The 23,104-nt window shown below is 34.5% G+C and overlaps 1 protein-coding gene and 1 pseudogene across 2 annotated transcripts; one reads left to right on the top strand and one right to left on the bottom strand.

The window, feature by feature from the left end:
* Positions 1-2,547: 2,547 nt before the first annotated feature.
* Positions 2,548-19,153, bottom strand: LOC148085061 (tripartite motif-containing protein 16-like). Of its 2 annotated transcripts, none has more exons than XM_087783208.1 (3): positions 18,831-19,153; positions 4,994-5,085; positions 2,548-4,913 (listed from the first exon to the last, which is right to left on the bottom strand). In XM_087783208.1, the coding sequence occupies exon 3, from the start codon at positions 4,840-4,842 to the stop codon at positions 3,214-3,216; it is 1,629 nt and encodes a 542-aa protein (XP_087639334.1). In that variant the 5' UTR covers positions 4,843-4,913; positions 4,994-5,085; positions 18,831-19,153; the 3' UTR covers positions 2,548-3,213. The 2 variants fall into 2 exon arrangements, with proteins under 2 accessions (XP_087639334.1, XP_087639335.1); XM_087783209.1 differs by lacking the exon at positions 18,831-19,153 and adding an exon at positions 18,628-18,714.
* A 1,290-nt stretch (positions 19,154-20,443) lies between these two features.
* On the top strand, positions 20,444-22,751 carry LOC148085060 (general transcription factor II-I repeat domain-containing protein 2-like; annotated as a pseudogene).
* Positions 22,752-23,104: the final 353 nt, after the last annotated feature.

Genomic DNA, 23,104 nt, shown 5'->3' with positions numbered 1-23,104 from the left:
GTTTGACGCTCTTTCCTTTGATGACTGCACAGACGTGGACAGTTTGATTCACTGTTTCACTGATCATTGTGTTCAAATACTGGATCAAACCTGTTAAATCGAACTTGAAAATTCAGAAAAAACGGTGCCCTTGGACAAATGAAGATCTCCTGAGTCTGAAGAGACTTTGCCGAAAGACTGAGCGTCTCTGGAAGTCCACTAAACTTGAGGTGCACAGACTTCACCTCAGGGATCTGTTGACTTCTTACAATGAGATGGTAGAAACTGCTAGATCTGATTACATCAGAAAACTGGTAGCAGCAAATAGGAAAAACCCCAAAGTTTTGTTTGAAACCATTAATTCTCTTGTGTCTCCTGCTCCTCAAATCACGCCTGTCTTCTGTGAAGCTGACAGCAATGCATTGTTGAGATTTTTCATTGACAAAATTAAATTGATCAAAGAGAAAATCTCTCCCCCTTTGTTTGGAACCCCTACTGTCTCTGAGCCCATCTCCTCCTCTTGGTCCTCCTTCACTGCTGTATCTTTGGCTGATATTTCAGCACTAGTGAACAAGATGAAACCATCCTCTTGCTCAGATGACGTCCTTCCTTGTAGGCTTTTTATCAAAGTATTTGATGTAATTGGCCCCTGGGTTACCAATATGGTGAACCTCTCCCTTTCCACAGGGGTTTTTCCCAATGCATTTAAACATGCCATTGTGGAGCCTCTGCTCAAAAAACCAGGCTTAGACCCAACTGACCTCAGTAATTTCAGGCCTATTTCTAAGCTCCCTTTCTTGTCCAAGATCTTGGAGAAGGTGGTGTCTGAGCAGCTGTCTTTGTTCCTGGATCAGAGCGACATCCATGAGAGGTTTCAGCCTGGCTTCCGTAAACATCACTCTACGGAGACAGCTTTATTGAAGGTGTCCAGTGACATCATGATGTTTTGGTTCTCTTGGATCTGTCCTCAGCCTTTGACACAGTTGATCACCAGATCCTGCTGAGAAGACTAAGGGATGAAGTGGGACTGTCTGGGTCTGTGTTAGAATGGTTCTCATCTTACCTTTCTGGGCGCAGTTTTAGTGTATCTGCCAATCAAATGAGGTCTGAATCGGCAGATCTGTTGTGTGGAGTCCCTCAAGGTTCTGTTCTGGGTCCTTTATTGTTTTTGCTGTACTTGATTCCCCTCGGTAAAATCATTCAGAGATTTCCAGATGTTTCTTATCACATTTTTGCTGATGACATCCAGCTCTACTGCTCTTTTGACCCAACTGAGCCCCAAAGGCTGAACAGCTTAGTCAATTGTTTGCTAGAAATCAAACAATGAGTGAAAACACTTTACAGCTAAATGTGGACAAAACTGAAACTCTGGTGATTGCTCCTGATGATAAGATTCCAGGGTTGAGTCAGTACTTGGGTGACTTAGGTCAGTCTGTCAAACTGAGCCTGAGAAACCTGGGTGTTGTATTTGATAAAGACATGTCTCTTGTTCAACACTGCAGAAAACTGACCGGAAACTGTTTCCTTCAACTGAGAAAAATCTCTAAACTTAGGAAAATGTTGTCGGAACATGATCTGGATCTTATAATCCATGCGTTTGTTTCTTCTCGTCTGGACTATTGTAACAGTTTGTTTTCATGTCTTAACAAGAAGGATGTGTCTCGTCTGCAGTTGATTCAGAACTCTGCAGCGAGAATTCTGACCCGCTCAAGTAGGAGAACTCACATTTCTCCGATCCTTAAAACTCTTCACTGGCTTCCAGTTTCTTTCAGGATCAACTTTAAAATTCTGGTTCTTACTTTCAGATCTATTCATGGTCAGGCTCCTCCTTACATCACTGATCTGATCCAGCCTTACACCCCAGCTCGGGCTCTGAGGTCTGTGGATCAGAATCTACTTATGGTTCCACGCACACGACTCAGGACCAGAGGAGAGAAATCTTTTCAGGCTGTTGCTCCTAAGCTTTGGAACAATCTTCTCTCTCTTTGCACTTGATGGATCTACTGACTCCTTTAAGAAACATCTTAAGACGTTTCTATTTGTTCAGGCTTTTCCTCGAATTTCTCGAACTCCTGTGTTGTTCTCAGTATTATCTTGATCTTTAAAGTATGTACTTTTTTTTTTTTTTTTTTTTGAGTATTGTTTTGATTGTTAAAGCGCTTTGTGACCCTGGTCTCGAAAAGCGCTATATAAATAAATATTACTTACTTACTTACTTACTTACTTACTTTTGTGTTGTCACCACATAATATCCACGCTTGTGTTTACAACAATAAAAGTAGTTTTGATTGTGATCTTAGAACGAAGGTGTAAGAAAGTACATATAAAGATGTCGATGTTATATTGAATAAACCAAAGAATATTGCATTTAGAAAATGTGTTTTTGAATTATTGGAATTAGAATATTGAACTCAATGTGTCAAATATATATATAATCTATATATTGATATATTTAGAATAAATGATTCAAAAAGATAATTCATTGATTTAGATCAACATTTCAATTAGAACAAATAATCAATCAATCAAGTTTATTGATAAAACACTTTAAAAACAACAGTCGATACAAAGTGTTGTACAATGACATGAAAGTACTAAGAAAGCAGTTAAAACACAAAAATAAAACAATATCCAATAAAACAAGTCAAAAGCACTAAAAACAGCTCAGAGTCTCACGCTGTGTTAAAAGAGAATAAAAGTGTGTTTTAAGAGGAGATTTGAGTGAATAAAAATCAATGTTTCTATATGTACATTTTTAAAATACAGCATAACTCAACATAACACTGAATCCAAGGATCTGGTTTCTCTGATACAAGATATAGTTTGTGTTGAACTTTCATCTTGACTTCTTTGGAGAAAATCTTTTTTTCACAAAATCCAATTCCTTTCAGACTGTAATATTGAATCAAACAAATGTACATCAATTCATCAATTCATTATTCAATAACATCCAATGAGATACTGTAGTAACCAGGATATACTTGTAGTACTGTGGAGTACTTGAGTAACGACTGCTGCCATCATCACCGGATCATGAAGGTGTTTATTAAAGAAGATTTAAAGAAGACTCGTCATCATCAGGAACAATCCAATCACAGAGGTTCTAATCCAGTCACATGACGTCACTGTGTCTTCACTGCGGCACAAACGACAAACGTTCTCAGAGACGTTCATCCAAACATTGAAGCTTCATGTGATGATGTCACTCCTGGAGACTCACAATCTCACTGGCGTCTACTTCAGCTTCACAAACTCACACGAGGACCAAACCCTGACTCCAGCATGAAGAGGTTGAGAGAAGCTGGTCTGGACTCTGTGGAGGAGAGTCATGGTCTCAGAGACGCTGTAGAAGGACAGAAGACCTGCAGAGTGATCCAGGTTCACCCCCACTGTGGAGGCTCTGACTCTGGAGACTTCAGTTGTGATGTTGTTGTGTATAAATGAACAACCAGAGTCGTGACAATATAATCTCCAAGATTTGTCATTCCATCCAAATATACTTTCTCTTCCTGATCTGCTGATGTTCTTGTATGAAACTGATACATCAACATCTCCTTCTGTTGTCTTCACCTCCCAGTAACAACGTCCAGTCAGAGACTCTTGACTCAAGACCTGATAACAATAATTTTTGAATCTGTCTGGATGATCAGGACGAGGCTGATCTTCTCCCATGTTTGTCACTTTCTTGTTTCCTTCAGACAACATCAACCATGAGTTTGCAGTGTTTGGATCCAGAGTGATGTCCTGTGAGTGTGTGAGGAACTGCTCTCTGGTCTCTGGAAGGAACATCATGGAGATGTCGGTCCACATGTCTCTCAGAAGGTCCTGGACTTGGTCTCTGCAGGCTGACACGGCTGCTGTTACTTCCTGGAAGCGACGGTGAGTTTGCTCAAGGGTCGTGGAGGAGGTCGTGTCTTCACTGACCTCTGAGAGTGAGGTCGTGTCTTCACTGACCTCTGAGAGTGAGGTCAGGTTCTGCAGGAAGATGGTGTGACTGTCGGTGAGTGACAGCTGCTGCAGCTCAGCCTCTTTCTTCTTCAGCTCAGAGATCTCCTGCTCCAGCTGCTCCTGAAGTCCTCGGACTCGAGCGTCTTCAGTCTCCTGCAGAGATCTGATCTTCTGCTCCACGTCAGGCATTCTTCTCTGGATCATCTGGATCATCTGGACGAGGGTCTCCTGACTGTCCTTCACTGCTTCCTCAGCAGAGACTCTGATGTTCTTCTTCTCCTGCTGGAGCAGCTTCACTTCCTTCTCTCTCTTCTGGATCTTCTGCTGGATCCTTCCTTGACTCTGATCCAGGTCTTTGTCTCTCTCCCTCCTCTCTGCTGTGGTCGAGACGATGTCATGATCTTTGTGTTGGTCCACAGCACAGAGATGACAGATGACCTGCTGATCAGAACGACAGAACATCTTCTTCTCCTCCTCGTGTTCAGAGCAGATCATCTCCTGGAGATGCTTGGACGGCTGGACCAGCTTGTGTCTCCTGAAGGCCGGAGCTTCTCGATGAGTCTGGAGGTGAAGGTCACAGTAGGAGACCAGACACATCAGACAGGACTTGAGGGCTTTCATCTTCCTCCCAGTGCAGGCGTCACAGGTCACATCTTCAGGTCCAGCAGAGCAGAGGTCCTCAGCTGCTCCAGTCTTCTTCAGCTCCTCCACTAACTCTGCTAACACAGTGTTCTTCTGGAGGACAGGTCTCTCGCTGAAGCTCCGTCTGCACTGAGGACACTCGTAGATGTTCTTCTCCTGCCAGTGACCTTCAACACAGATCTTACAGTAGTTGTGTCCACAGTGAAGAGTGACTGGATCCTTCAGTAGATCCAGACAGATGGAACAAGACAACAGATCAACTCTAGTCTCCATGTCTCTGCGACTGAAACACTCCTTCACAGGTGAACTCTTTTATAGTCTCAGTCACAAGTCTCTGCCACGATCTGTTGATGCACATGAACAGATCCTAATATCATCTACTGTGAGGAGTAACTGAAGTATTAATATTTACCATGTGTCTCACCTGAGGAGAAATAGGACTGATCGAAACTTTCTACATTTGTCAACCTTTAGTTAATGAATGATTTGGTTTCTTTCTTTTCGAATGACATCAATCTGAAAAAAAAAAGAAAAAAGGATGAGAAGTTAGTTTTCCGTGTTAAAGTCACGTTTTAATGCTGTATTTGCAAACTAGGACTTAAAATTATTGATGCTATTTTAGATTCATGATAAATGATGAGACTGCGAGGGACGAGAGACGACGTTAAACATCAGAAACACGTCAGAGACAAACATGGATGTTGAAATAAAGATACATTTGGAAATATCTTCGACTTAATGCACCGAAGCGAACGTAAACAAACACTCGTCTAAATATTAAACAAGCGTAAACAAACACTCGTCTAAATATTAAACAAACGTAAACAAACACTCGTCTAAATATGAAACAAACGTAAACAAACACTCGTCTAAATATGAAACAAACGTAAACAAACACTCGTCTAAATATTAAACAAACGTAAACAAACACTCGTCTAAATATGAAACAAACGTAAACAAACACTCGTCTAAATATGAAACAAACGTAAACAAACACTGGTCTAAATATGAAACAAACGTAAACAAACACTCGTCTAAATATGAAACAAACGTAAACAAACACTGGTCTAAATATGAAACAAACGTAAACAAACACTCGTCTAAATATTAAACAAACGTAAACAAACACTCGTCTAAATATGAAACAAACGTAAACAAACACTCGTCTAAATATGAAACAAACGTAAACAAACACTCGTCTAAATATGAAACAAACGTAAACAAACACTCGTCTAAATATGAAACAAACGTAAACAAACACTCGTCTAAATATTAAACAAACGTAAACAAACACTCGTCTAAATATGAAACAAACGTAAACAAACACTCGTCTAAATATGAAACAAACGTAAACAAACACTCGTCTAAATATGAAACAAACGTAAACAAACACTCGTCTAAATATTAAACAAACGTAAACAAACACTCGTCTAAATATGAAACAAACGTAAACAAACACTCGTCTAAATATGAAACAAACGTAAACAAACACTGGTCTAAATATGAAACAAACGTAAACAAACACTCGTCTAAATATGAAACAAACGTAAACAAACACTGGTCTAAATATGAAACAAACGTAAACAAACACTCGTCTAAATATTAAACAAACGTAAACAAACACTCGTCTAAATATGAAACAAACGTAAACAAACACTCGTCTAAATATGAAACAAACGTAAACAAACACTCGTCTAAATATGAAACAAACGTAAACAAACACTCGTCTAAATATTAAACAAACGTAAACAAACACTCGTCTAAATATTAAACAAACGTAAACAAACACTCGTCTAAATATGAAACAAACGTAAACAAACACTCGTCTAAATATGAAACAAACGTAAACAAACACTGGTCTAAATATGAAACAAACGTAAACAAACACTCGTCTAAATATGAAACAAACGTAAACAAACACTGGTCTAAATATGAAACAAACGTAAACAAACACTCGTCTAAATATTAAACAAACGTAAACAAACACTCGTCTAAATATGAAACAAACGTAAACAAACACTCGTCTAAATATGAAACAAACGTAAACAAACACTCGTCTAAATATGAAACAAACGTAAACAAACACTCGTCTAAATATGAAACAAACGTAAACAAACACTCCTCTAAATATTAAACAAACGTAAACAAACACTCGTCTAAATATGAAACAAACGTAAACAAACACTCGTCTAAATATGAAACAAACGTAAACAAACACTCGTCTAAATATGAAACAAACGTAAACAAACACTCGTCTAAATATTAAACAAACGTAAACAAACACTCGTCTAAATATGAAACAAACGTAAACAAACACTGGTCTAAATATGAAACAAACGTAAACAAACACTCGTCTAAATATGAAACAAACGTAAACAAACACTGGTCTAAATATGAAACAAACGTAAACAAACACTCGTCTAAATATTAAACAAACGTAAACAAACACTCGTCTAAATATGAAACAAACGTAAACAAACACTCGTCTAAATATGAAACAAACGTAAACAAACACTCGTCTAAATATGAAACAAACGTAAACAAACACTCGTCTAAATATTAAACAAACGTAAACAAACACTCGTCTAAATATTAAACAAACGTAAACAAACACTCGTCTAAATATGAAACAAACGTAAACAAACACTCGTCTAAATATTAAACAAACGTAAACAAACACTCGTCTAAATATGAAACAAACGTAAACAAACACTCGTCTAAATATGAAACAAACGTAAACAAACACTCGTCTAAATATGAAACAAACGTAAACAAACACTCGTCTAAATATGAAACAAACGTAAACAAACACTCGTCTAAACATTAAACAAACGTAAACAAACACTCGTCTAAATATGAAACAAACGTAAACAAACACTCGTCTAAATATGAAACAAACGTAAACAAACACTCGTCTAAATATGAAACAAACGTAAACAAACACTCGTCTAAATATGAAACAAACGTAAACAAACACTCGTCTAAATATTAAACAAACGTAAACAAACACTCGTCTAAATATTAAACAAACGTAAACAAACACTCGTCTAAATATGAAACAAACGTAAACAAACACTCGTCTAAATATGAAACAAACGTAAACAAACACTCGTCTAAATATGAAACAAACGTAAACAAACACTCGTCTAAATATTAAACAAACGTAAACAAACACTCGTCTAAATATTAAACAAACGTAAACAAACACTCGTCTAAATATTAAACAAACGTAAACAAACACTCGTCTAAATATTAAACAAACGTAAACAAACACTCGTCTAAATATGAAACAAACGTGAACAAACACTCGTCTAAATATGAAACAAACGTGAACAAACACTCGTCTAAATATTAAACAAACGTAAACAAACACTCGTCTAAATATGAAACAAACGTAAACAAACACTCGTCTAAATATTAAACAAACGTAAACAAACACTCGTCTAAATATTAAACAAACGTAAACAAACACTCGTCTAAATATGAAACAAACGTAAACAAACACTCGTCTAAATATTAAACAAACGTAAACAAACACTCGTCTAAATATGAAACAAACGTAAACAAACACTCGTCTAAATATGAAACAAACGTAAACAAACACTCGTCTAAATATGAAACAAACGTAAACAAACACTCGTCTAAATATGAAACAAACGTAAACAAACACTCGTCTAAATATTAAACAAACGTAAACAAACACTCGTCTAAATATGAAACAAACGTAAACAAACACTCGTCTAAATATGAAACAAACGTAAACAAACACTCGTCTAAATATGAAACAAACGTAAACAAACACTCGTCTAAATATGAAACAAACGTAAACAAACACTCGTCTAAATATGAAACAAACGTAAACAAACACTCGTCTAAATATGAAACAAACGTAAACAAACACTCGTCTAAATATGAAACAAACGTAAACAAACACTCGTCTAAATATTAAACAAACGTAAACAAACACTCGTCTAAATATGAAACAAACGTAAACAAACACTCGTCTAAATATGAAACAAACGTAAACAAACACTCGTCTAAATATGAAACAAACGTAAACAAACACTCGTCTAAATATTAAACAAACGTAAACAAACACTCGTCTAAATATGAAACAAACGTAAACAAACACTCGACTAAATATTAAACAAACGTAAACAAACACTCGTCTAAATATGAAACAAACGTAAACAAACACTCGTCTAAATATGAAACAAACGTAAACAAACACTCGACTAAATATTAAACAAACGTAAACAAACACTCGTCTAAATATGAAACAAACGTAAACAAACACTCGTCTAAATATGAAACAAACGTAAACAAACACTGGTCTAAATATGAAACAAACATAAACAAACACTCGTCTAAATATTAAACAAACGTAAACAAACACTCGTCTAAATATGAAACAAACGTAAACAAACACTCGTCTAAATATTAAACAAACGTAAACAAACACTCGTCTAAATATTAAACAAACGTAAACAAACACTCGTCTAAATATGAAACAAACGTAAACAAACACTCGTCTAAATATTAAACAAACGTAAACAAACACTCGTCTAAATATGAAACAAACATAAACAAACACTCGTCTAAATATTAAACAAACGTAAACAAACACTCGTCTAAATATGAAACAAACGTAAACAAACACTCGTCTAAATATTAAACAAACGTAAACAAACACTCGTCTAATTATGAAACAAACGTAAACAAACACTCGTCTAAATATTAAACAAACGTAAACAAACACTCGTCTAAATATGAAACAAACGTAAACAAACACTCGTCTAAATATTAAACAAACGTAAACAAACACTCGTCTAAATATGAAACAAACGTAAACAAACACTCGTCTAAATATGAAACAAACGTAAACAAACACTCGTCTAAATATTAAACAAACGTAAACAAACACTCGTCTAAATATTAAACAAACGTAAACAAACATTCGTCTAAATATGAAACAAACGTAAACAAACACTCGTCTAAATATTAAACAAACGTAAACAAACACTCGTCTAAATATTAAACAAACGTAAACAAACACAAGTCTAAATATTAAACAAACGTAAACAAACACTCGTCTAAATATTAAACAAACGTAAACAAACACAAGTCTAAATATTAAACAAACGTAAACAAACACTCGTCTAAATATGAAACAAACGTAAACAAACACTCGTCTAAATATTAAACAAACGTAAACAAACACTCGTCTAAATATGAAACAAACGTAAACAAACACTCGTCTAAATATGAAACAAACGTAAACAAACACTCGTCTAAATATGAAACAAACGTAAACAAACACTCGTCTAAATATGAAACAAACGTAAACAAACACTCGTCTAAATATGAAACAAACGTAAACAAACACTCGTCTAAATATGAAACAAACGTAAACAAACACTCGTCTAAATATTAAACAAACGTAAACAAACACTCGTCTAAATATGAAACAAACGTAAACAAACACTCGTCTAAATATGTAACAAACGTAAACAAACACTCGTCTAAATATGAAACAAACGTAAACAAACACTCGTCTAAATATGAAACAAACGTAAACAAACACTCGTCTAAATATTAAACAAACGTAAACAAACACTCGTCTAAATATTAAACAAACGTAAACAAACACTCGTCTAAATATTAAACAAACGTAAACAAACACTCGTCTAAATATGAAACAAACGTAAACAAACACTCGTCTAAATATGAAACAAACGTAAACAAACACTCGTCTAAATATGAAACAAACGTAAACAAACACTCGTCTAAATATGAAACAAACGTAAACAAACACTCGTCTAAATATTAAACAAACGTAAACAAACACTCGTCTAAATATGAAACAAACGTAAACAAACACTCGTCTAAATATGAAACAAACGTAAACAAACACTCGTCTAAATATGAAACAAACGTAAACAAACACTCGTCTAAATATGAAACAAACGTAAACAAACACTCGTCTAAATATGAAACAAACGTAAACAAACACTCGTCTAAATAGTAAACAAACGTAAACAAACACTTGTCTAAATATTAAACAAACGTAAACAAACATTCGTCTAAATATGAAACAAACGTAAACAAACACTCGTCTAAATATTAAACAAACGTAAACAAACACTCGTCTAAATATTAAACAAACGTAAACAAACACTCGTCTAAATATTAAACAAACGTAAACAAACACAAGTCTAAATATTAAACAAACGTAAACAAACACTCGTCTAAATATGAAACAAACGTAAACAAACACTCGTCTAAATATTAAACAAACGTAAACAAACACTCGTCTAAATATGAAACAAACGTAAACAAACACTCGTCTAAATATGAAACAAACGTAAACAAACACTCGTCTAAATATTAAACAAACATAAACAAACACTCGTCTAAATATGAAACAAACGTAAACAAACACTCGTCTAAATATTAAACAAACGTAAACAAACACAAGTCTAAATATTAAACAAACGTAAACAAACACTCGTCTAAATATTAAACAAACGTAAACAAACACTCGTCTAAATATGAAACAAACGTAAACAAACACTGGTTAAATATGAAACAAACGTAAACAAACACTTGTCTAAATATGAAACAAACATAAACAAACACTCGTCTAAATATTAAACAAACGTAAACAAACACTCGTCTAAATATTAAACAAACATAAACAAACACTCGTCTAAATATTAAACAAACATAAACAAACACTCGTCTAAATATTAAACAAACGTAAACAAACACTCGTCTAAATATTAAACAAACGTAAACAAACACTCGTCTAAATATTAAACAAACATAAACAAACACTCGTCTAAATATTAAACAAACGTAAACAAACACTCGTCTAAATATTAAACAAACATAAACAAACACTCGTCTAAATATGAAACAAACGTAAACAAACACTCGTCTAAATATTAAACAAACGTAAACAAACACTCGTCTAAATATGAAACAAACGTAAACAAACACTCGTCTAAATATTAAACAAACGTAAACAAACACTCGTCTAAATATTAAACAAACGTAAACAAACACTCGTCTAAATATGAAACAAACATAAACAAACACTCGTCTAAATATTAAACAAACGTAAACAAACACTCGTCTAAATATTAAACAAACGTAAACAAACACTCGTCTAAATATTAAACAAACGTAAACAAACACAAGTCTAAATATTAAACAAACATAAACAAACACTCGTCTAAATATGAAACAAACATAAACAAACACTCGTCTAAATATTAAACAAACGTAAACAAACACTCGTCTAAATATTAAACAAACGTAAACAAACACTCGTCTAAATATTAAACAAACGTAAACAAACACTCGTCTAAATATTAAACAAACGTAAACAAACACTCGTCTAAATATTAAACAAACGTAAACAAACACTCGTCTAAATATTAAACAAACGTAAACAAACACTCGTCTAAATATGAAACAAACATAAACAAACACTCGTCTAAATATTAAACAAACATAAACAAACACTCGTCTAAATATTAAACAAACGTAAACAAACACTCGTCTAAATATTAAACAAACGTAAACAAACACAAGTCTAAATATTAAACAAACATAAACAAACACTCGTCTAAATATGAAACAAACGTAAACAAACACTCGTCTAAATATGAAACAAACGTAAACAAACACTCGTCTAAATATGAAACAAACGTAAACAAACACTCGTCTAAATATTAAACAAACGTAAACAAACACTCGTCTAAATATGAAACAAACGTAAACAAACACTCGTCTAAATATGTAACAAACGTAAACAAACACTCGTCTAAATATGAAACAAACGTAAACAAACACTCGTCTAAATATGAAACAAACGTAAACAAACACTCGTCTAAATATTAAACAAACGTAAACAAACACTCGTCTAAATATTAAACAAACGTAAACAAACACTCGTCTAAATATTAAACAAACGTAAACAAACACTCGTCTAAATATGAAACAAACGTAAACAAACACTCGTCTAAATATGAAACAAACGTAAACAAACACTCGTCTAAATATGAAACAAACGTAAACAAACACTCGTCTAAATATGAAACAAACGTAAACAAACACTCGTCTAAATATTAAACAAACGTAAACAAACACTCGTCTAAATATGAAACAAACGTAAACAAACACTCGTCTAAATATGAAACAAACGTAAACAAACACTCGTCTAAATATGAAACAAACGTAAACAAACACTCGTCTAAATATGAAACAAACGTAAACAAACACTCGTCTAAATATGAAACAAACGTAAACAAACACTCGTCTAAATAGTAAACAAACGTAAACAAACACTTGTCTAAATATTAAACAAACGTAAACAAACATTCGTCTAAATATGAAACAAACGTAAACAAACACTCGTCTAAATATTAAACAAACGTAAACAAACACTCGTCTAAATATTAAACAAACGTAAACAAACACTCGTCTAAATATTAAACAAACGTAAACAAACACAAGTCTAAATATTAAACAAACGTAAACAAACACTCGTCTAAATATGAAACAAACGTAAACAAACACTCGTCTAAATATTAAACAAACGTAAACAAACACTCGTCTAAATATGAAACAAACGTAAACAAACACTCGTCTAAATATGAAACAAACGTAAACAAACACTCGTCTAAATATTAAACAAACATAAACAAACACTCGTCTAAATATGAAACAAACGTAAACAAACACTCGTCTAAATATTAAACAAACGTAAACAAACACAAGTCTAAATATTAAACAAACGTAAACAAACACTCGTCTAAATATTAAACAAACGTAAACAAACACTCGTCTAAATATGAAACAAACGTAAACAAACACTGGTTAAATATGAAACAAACGTAAACAAACACTTGTCTAAATATGAAACAAACATAAACAAACACTCGTCTAAATATTAAACAAACGTAAACAAACACTCGTCTAAATATTAAACAAACATAAACAAACACTCGTCTAAATATTAAACAAACATAAACAAACACTCGTCTAAATATTAAACAAACGTAAACAAACACTCGTCTAAATATTAAACAAACGTAAACAAACACTCGTCTAAATATTAAACAAACATAAACAAACACTCGTCTAAATATTAAACAAACGTAAACAAACACTCGTCTAAATATTAAACAAACATAAACAAACACTCGTCTAAATATGAAACAAACGTAAACAAACACTCGTCTAAATATTAAACAAACGTAAACAAACACTCGTCTAAATATGAAACAAACGTAAACAAACACTCGTCTAAATATTAAACAAACGTAAACAAACACTCGTCTAAATATTAAACAAACGTAAACAAACACTCGTCTAAATATGAAACAAACATAAACAAACACTCGTCTAAATATTAAACAAACGTAAACAAACACTCGTCTAAATATTAAACAAACGTAAACAAACACTCGTCTAAATATTAAACAAACGTAAACAAACACAAGTCTAAATATTAAACAAACATAAACAAACACTCGTCTAAATATGAAACAAACATAAACAAACACTCGTCTAAATATTAAACAAACGTAAACAAACACTCGTCTAAATATTAAACAAACGTAAACAAACACTCGTCTAAATATTAAACAAACGTAAACAAACACTCGTCTAAATATTAAACAAACGTAAACAAACACTCGTCTAAATATTAAACAAACGTAAACAAACACTCGTCTAAATATTAAACAAACGTAAACAAACACTCGTCTAAATATGAAACAAACATAAACAAACACTCGTCTAAATATTAAACAAACATAAACAAACACTCGTCTAAATATTAAACAAACGTAAACAAACACTCGTCTAAATATTAAACAAACGTAAACAAACACAAGTCTAAATATTAAACAAACATAAACAAACACTCGTCTAAATATGAAACAAACATAAACAAACACTCGTCTAAATATTAAACAAACGTAAACAAACACTCGTCTAAATATGAAACAAACGTAAACAAACACTCGTCTAAATATGAAACAAACGTAAACAAACACTCGTCTAAATATTAAACAAACGTAAACAAACACTCGTCTAAATATGAAACAAACGTAAACAAACACTCGTCTAAATATTAAACAAACGTAAACAAACACAAGTCTAAATATTAAACAAACGTAAACAAACACTCGTCTAAATATTAAACAAACGTAAACAAACACTCGTCTAAATATGAAACAAACGTAAACAAACACTCGTCTAAATATGAAACAAACGTAAACAAACACTCGTCTAGATATGAAACAAACATAAACAAACACTCGTCTAAATATTAAACAAACGTAAACAAACACTCGTCTAAATATTAAACAAACGTAAACAAACACAAGTCTAAATATTAAACAAACATAAACAAACACTCGTCTAAATATGAAACAAACATAAACAAACACTCGTCTAAATATTAAACAAACGTAAACAAACACTCGTCTAAATATGAAACAAACGTAAACAAACACTCGTCTAAATATGAAACAAACGTAAACAAACACTCGTCTAAATATTAAACAAACATAAACAAACACTCGTCTAAATATGAAACAAACGTAAACAAACACTCGTCTAAATATTAAACAAACGTAAACAAACACAAGTCTAAATATTAAACAAACGTAAACAAACACTCGTCTAAATATGAAACAAACGTAAACAAACACTCGTCTAAATATTAAACAAACGTAAACAAACACTTGTCTAAATATGAAACAAACGTAAACAAACACTCGTCTAAATATGAAACAAACGTAAACAAACACTCGTCTAAATATGAAACAAACATAAACAAACACTCGTCTAAATATGAAACAAACGTAAACAAACACTCGTCTAAATATTAAACAAACATAAACAAACACTCGTCTAAATATTAAACAAACGTAAACAAACACTCGTCTAAATATTAAACAAACGTAAACAAACACTCGTCTAAATATTAAACAAACGTAAACAAACACTCGTCTAAATATGAAACAAACGTAAACAAACACTCGTCTAAATATGAAACAAACGTAAACAAACACTCGTCTAAATATTAAACAAACGTAAACAAACACTCGTCTAAATATTAAACAAACGTAAACAAACACTCGTCTAAATATTAAACAAACGTAAACAAACACTCGTCTAAATATTAAACAAACGTAAACAAACACTCGTCTAAATATTAAACAAACGTAAACAAACACTCGTCTAAATATTAAACAAACGTAAACAAACACTCGTCTAAATATGAAACAAACGTAAACAAACACTCGTCTAAATATTAAACAAACGTAAACAAACACTGGTCTAAATATGAAACAAACGTAAACAAACACTTGTCTAAATATGAAACAAACGTAAACAAACACTCGTCTAAATATTAAACAAACGTAAACAAACACTCGTCTAAATATTAAACAAACGTAAACAAACACTCGTCTAAATATTAAACAAACGTAAACAAACACTCGTCTAAATATTAAACAAACGTAAACAAACACTGGTCTAAATATGAAACAAACGTAAACAAACACTCGTCTAAATATTAAACAAACGTAAACAAACACTCGTCTAAATATGAAACAAACGTAAACAAACACTCGTCTAAATATTAAACAAACGTAAACAAACACTCGTCTAAATATGAAACAAACGTAAACAAACACTCGTCTAAATATTAAACAAACATAAACAAACACTCGTCTAAATATGAAACAAACGTAAACAAACACTCGTCTAAATATGAAACAAACGTAAACAAACACTCGTCTAAATATTAAACAAACGTAAACAAACACTCGTCTAAATATTAAACAAACGTAAACAAACACTCGTCTAAATATTAAACAAACGTAAACAAACACTCGTCTAAATATTAAACAAACGTAAACAAACACTCGTCTAAATATTAAACAAACGTAAACAAACACTCGTCTAAATATTAAACAAACGTAAACAAACACTCGTCTAAATATTAAACAAACGTAAACAAACACTCGTCTAAATATTAAACAAACGTAAACAAACACTCGTCTAAATATGAAACAAACGTAAACAAACACTCGTCTAAATATGAAACAAACGTAAACAAACACTGGTCTAAATATGAAACAAACGTAAACAAACACTTGTCTAAATATTAAACAAACGTAAACAAACACTCGTCTAAATATTAAACAAACGTAAACAAACACTCGTCTAAATATTAAACAAACGTAAACAAACACTGGTCTAAATATGAAACAAACGTAAACAAACACTTGTCTAAATATGAAACAAACGTAAACAAACACTCGTCTAAATATGAAACAAACGTAAACAAACACTCGTCTAAATATTAAACAAACGTAAACAAACACTGGTCTAAATATGAAACAAACGTAAACAAACACTTGTCTAAATATGAAACAAACGTAAACAAACACTCGTCTAAATATGAAACAAACGTAAACAAACACTCGTCTAAATATTAAACAAACGTAAACAAACACTTGTCTAAATATGAAACAAACGTAAACAAACACTCGTCTAAATATGAAACAAACGTAAACAAACACTCGTCTAAATATGAAACAAACGTAAACAAACACTCGTCTAAATATGAAACAAACGTAAACAAACACTCGTCTAAATATTAAACAAACATAAACAAACACTCGTCTAAATATTAAACAAACGTACACAAACACTCGTCTAAATATTAAACAAACGTAAACAAACACTCGTCTAAATATGAAACAAACGTAAACAAACACTCGTCTAAATATTAAACAAACGTAAACAAACACTCGTCTAAATATGAAACAAACGTAAACAAACACTCGTCTAAATATGAAACAAACATAAACAAACACTCGTCTAAATATTAAACAAACGTAAACAAACACTCGTCTAAATATGAAACAAACATAAACAAACACTCGTCTAAATATGAAACAAACGTAAACAAACACTCGTCTAAATATGAAACAAACATAAACAAACACTCGTCTAAATATTAAACAAACGTAAACAAACACTCGTCTAAATATGAAACAAACGTAAACAAACACTCGTCTAAATATGAAACAAACGTAAACAAACACTCGTCTAAATATGAAACAAACGTAAACAAACACTCGTCTAAATATGAAACAAACGTAAACAAACACTCGTCTAAATATGAAACAAACATAAACAAACACTCGTCTAAATATGAAACAAACATAAACAAACACTCGTCTAAATATGAAACAAACGTAAACAAACACTCGTCTAAATATGAAACAAACATAAACAAACACTCGTCTAAATATGAAACAAACGTAAACAAACACTCGTCTAAATATGAAACAAACGTAAACAAACACTCGTCTAAATATGAAACAAACGTAAACAAACACTCGTCTAAATATGAAACAAACGTAAACAAACACTCGTCTAAATATGAAACAAACGTAAACAAACACTCGTCTAAATATGAAACAAACGTAAACAAACACTCGTCTAAATATGAAACAAACGTAAACAAACACTCGTCTAAACATGAAACAAACGTAAACAAACACTCGTCTAAATATGAAACAAACGTAAACAAACACTCGTCTAAATATGAAACAAACGTAAACAAACACTCGTCTAAATATGAAACAAACGTAAACAAACACTCGTCTAAACATGAAACAAACGTAAACAAACACTCGTCTAAATATTAAACAAACGTAAACAAACACTCGTCTAAATATGAAACAAACGTAAACAAACACTCGTCTAAACATGAAACAAACATAAACAAACACTCGTCTAAATATTAAACAAACGTAAACAAACACTGGTCTAAATATTAAACAAACGTAAACAAACACTCGTCTAAATATGAAACAAACGTAAACAAACACTCGTCTAAATATGAAACAAACATAAACAAACACTCGTCTAAACATGAAACAAACATAAACAAACACTCGTCTAGATAAAACAAAGATAACATTCTACAAACACAAACTGCTACTTTATGAAACTCACTTCTTCACGAACACATTCAGATCCAAACGTGTAACATTAACTGGAGAAACAAACTTTTAAAGCGTGTTAAACTGTTTTCACTGGTGTCACACAAGTAACGGTCCTACGGAAACATGCAAAAAGGTTCCTAGCGAAAGCAATAATATCGCTGCAATAGTATAAAAGTCTATAGTAATAATAATAATAGTAATAAAACAACTTACATGCTCATCTTCCGAGCGTTGAATTCACTCTTCAGGCTCCACTGGTTTATAAAAAGTCAGGCGCTTATGTCACGATCCGATCAGGGCAGGAGACCCAGATGCGGAAGTCAATATATCCACGGAGGAGAAGTTCAGAAGAAAGTCTTTAATAAATCCAAAACGATCCGTAATAGGAATGAATAGGAACAAAAACAAACAGGCACTCGGTGTGTTGTCTTCGGTCAAGCTTCAATGAGCAGACGAGGCGTGATATCTGGTTTGTTAATATAAACTTGATTCTTTACTAACATGGAACCATTCTCTTGCTACCTTGAACAGACCAACAGGCGGGGCTTCCACGCATGCGCCTCACTGCTGTGGCATGCTGGGTAATGGAGTTCACATGTTATTATACTCATAACATCACATCTTTCCCCCTATAAAATAAATGATATATACCTCTTAAAACAAAGCCATGCTTTTTTCTTACCTTGGTATTTATCATTATTTTCAATCTTTATCGTAACTTTACTTGTAAACAACTTTTCTATTTAACCACTTTTTCTGCAATAGAAAAATAATAAAGTGCAAACTTTCTAAGCATCATAACACACCTAGAATCATGTCAACATTTTTTCTTTTTTTTTTTACATTAACATTTCTTTGAACTTAAACGTCCATGTTGCTTTTTCGTCTAGCAACTTGTAAACAAGAGTCCTTAGCAACTCTCGATCAGCCTCTTAGGGGCTGAACATGTCTTACAGGTCTGGACAGTCTTTCAACAGCTGGCGACGCAGACGCTGCTGTCAGATTACAGTCGGTGTGGTCAGTCCCACTGTTAGTTGACTCTGTAGATTCCGCCGTGTCCTGATGAACCATTTCCTGAGCTGTAGTGTCCTTTTCAGTCAGCTGTAGTTAAAGATCCGTGCGGTTCCTTCTCAGCGAAAATCCACTCTCTGTCTGGATCCTGTAGGAGCGTGGGGCAACTTCCTCCTCCACCCGTCCTTTTTGTCTCCATGCACCTGTAGAGATGTCTCTGAGTCGCACTACGTCTCCTCGCTTCAGCATAGCCAGGTGTTTAGCAGTTCTGTCATACAGCTGTTTTTGTTTCACTTTTTGTTCCTCCCTTGCGTTTCTGACTTTGTGTGAATTTTTCGGCGTCAGCAGGTCCTCATTTACTGGTAGGTTGGAGCGAATGCGTCTACCCATCAGCATTTGGGCTGGTGACAGTCCATTCTGTAGAGGTGTACTCCGGTAAATCAGTAAACTTGTCTGAAAGTCCTCTCTGTTCTCTGCTTTCTTCATCATTGTTTTTACTGTCTTTACAGAGCTTTCTGCCAAGCCGTTTGACTTTGGATAGGTTGGACTCGATGTAGAGCACATATGTCAAAGTCAAGGCCCGCGGGCCAGATCTGGCCCGCTAATTGATTATTTATGGCCCCCTGGATGATATTTAATTACTATTACAACCGGCCCGCAGGCCACAGCCGTCCGCTGGTGTTTTGCACGCACCAACACTACATTTCCCACAATGCAACGGTAGCCCGCGAAGTCACTGCAGCGCGCACAAGCGGCTTCATTATTCATCAGTAGTCAGAGCAGAGGTCAACTTTCTGATACCCCCCTCCTCAAAAATGTCTAAACGGAAGGTGGACGCTGAGAACAGGGGGTTTCAGGACAGGTGGGAGGCAGAGTACATGTTTACGGAGGTAAAAGGCAAACCTGTGTGTCTTCTGTGTGGAGAAAGTGTGGCTGTAATGAAAGAATTCAATTTAAGAAGGCACTATCAAACGTCTAAGAAACACACAGACAAAGACAAGAATATGGAATATGAACAAAAGCTACAGAAGGTGGAAGAATTAAAACGAGGCCTTAAGTCCAGACAGGCTATGTTCACATATGCTAAATCACAAAGTGAGGCTGCTAGGCTGCTGTCAAGGCTAGCTTTATTGTGGCAAAAGAGGTCGCAACATCAGCCCGGCCCTTTGCAGAAGGAGAGTTTATCAAAAACTGTATGCTTGAAGTTTGTGACGCAGTGTGCCCAGACAAAAGACAACTATTCGCAAACGTGAGCCTGAGCAGAAATACCGTTGCTGAGCGCGTAGACCAGCTTTCCACCAACATAAAAGAACAGCTTGTGAGAAAGGGAAAAGATTTCATCACATATTCTCTTGCTGTGGATGAGAGCACGGACACATCAGACATTGCCCAGTTGTCAATTTTTGTCCGTGGAGTAGACTCCAGTCTGAGCATAACAGAAGAGTTTTTGGCATTACGTCCTATGCATGGCACAACTACAGGACAAGATCTGTATGAAGAGGTATCCAGATGTGTAAATGAGATGGGGCTGCCTTGGGAAAAACTCGTGGGATTAACCACAGACGGAGCACCCGCAATGTGTGGGCACAGGAGTGGTTTGGTGGCAAGGATGCGGGAGGAAAACGTCACAGATGAGCTAACAGCGTATCACTGCATCATACACCAGGAGTCGTTGTGTGGCAAAGCCTTGAAAATGGAGCATGTAATGAGCACCATAACGCGAGCAGTTAACTTCATCAGAGCCAAAGGTTTAAATCACCGCCAGTTCAAGGCATTTCTGGAGAATCAGAATCAGAATCAGAAAACCTTTATTAGTCCCGCGAGGGGAAATTCGGTTTAACAACAGCAAGAGAAATAAAAACACCCAGAAATAAAAACGAGAAAGAAAATCTAAATAGAATAAAAGATAAATCTGCGCTATATAATATATACAAAATCATATTTACATAAATAACAAGAGGTGCAGTTATATAGTTATCTTGGTGTGTTCTTGTTGTGGAGTCTGATGGCAGCAGGAGGTACTGCAGTACCTCTCCCTCACACACCTGGGATGGAGCATCCTATCACTGATGGAGCTCCTCAATGCCCTCAGTGTGTGCTGGAGAGGGTGAGACAAGTTCCTCCTCATGGAGCCCAGCTTGCTCCGCATCCTCCCTCCAGTCACTTCCTCCACAGGATCCAGGGGGCGCCCTAGGACGTAACCGGCCTTCTTAATAAGGCTGTCCAGTTTAGCCCTATCCTTTGCTGTCATGCTGCTAGATACAGCAGGAGTTAGATACAGAGTATGGTGACTTGCCGTATCACACAGAGGTGCGATGGCTAAGCCGGGGAAAGGTGCTTCAAAGATGTTTTGAGCTGCGTGAGGAGATCTGTCTGTTCATGGAAAGCAAGGGGAAAGACACAACAGAGCTCCGAGATGAAACTTTCCTGTGTGAAATGGCATTTCTCTGCGACATCACGAGCCATCTGAATGTGATGAATCTGCAGCTGCAGGGACGGGGACGTGTCATCTCTGATATGTACAGTACAGTGAAGGCCTTTAAAACCAAGCTGAGTCTGTGGGAGACGCAGATGCGGAAAGAAAACTTAAGCCACTTTTCCAGCTGCCAGACCATGAAAGAGAAGCTCTCTACCGCCGTGTTCCCGTGTGCACAGTTTGCCGATAAACTCAGCATACTTGCCGCCGACTTCCGACGCCGATTTGCTGACTTTGAAGCCCAAAAAAGCAGGTTTGAACTGCTCAGCAATCCTTTTGCAGTTGATGTAGAAAGCGCACCACCAAATCTACAAATGGAGTCGATTGAGATACAGTGCAATGACACACTGAAGGGAAAATATGAGAGAGTGGGTGCTGCCGAGTTTTCACGTTCTATCCCCGACACAATGCCCCAGTTGCGCATCCAAGCCGCTCGGACGCTCTCCATGTTTGGCAGCACATACCTGTGTGAACAACTGTTCTCTTTGATGAAGCTAAACAAAACATCACAGAGGAGTCGTCTTACTGATAATCACCTTCACTCAATCCTGAGGATTTCCTCAGCTCAGAGCCTAACCCCGAACATTGATGAACTTGTACAAAAGATGAGACACCTCCAAGTATCAGGCTCAGCCTCAGACAAGTGAGCATCACAGAGCAGTAACGTATTTTCAGTTTTTTAATTCAGTTACATGTTTACATTTGTTTCTACAAGACGTGATTTTTCTTTGAAGGAAGTATTGTTTTGTCTGTGTGCCATACATTTTTGTATTTTATTCATATTTATTTTTCAGTTGAATGGACTCAGGGAAAATTGCAGATAAGAGCCATGAGAAAGAATACAACTGATTTGATTTTTTTTTTTTATTTTACTATTTGAAAGCAGTGATCGGTAGATCATAGAGCAGCACAATAATACATTTTCAGTTTATAATGCATGCACTTTTATTTATGCATTTATCTTGATATTAAGAAACACATTTTGTTTTTAAAAACAATT

Source organism: Callionymus lyra, chromosome 2 (genome assembly GCF_982586985.1).
Source record: "Callionymus lyra chromosome 2, fCalLyr1.hap1.1, whole genome shotgun sequence".
Classification (NCBI taxonomy): domain Eukaryota; kingdom Metazoa; phylum Chordata; class Actinopteri; order Syngnathiformes; family Callionymidae; genus Callionymus; species Callionymus lyra.
This window is presented reverse-complemented; position numbering and strand designations above follow the sequence as displayed.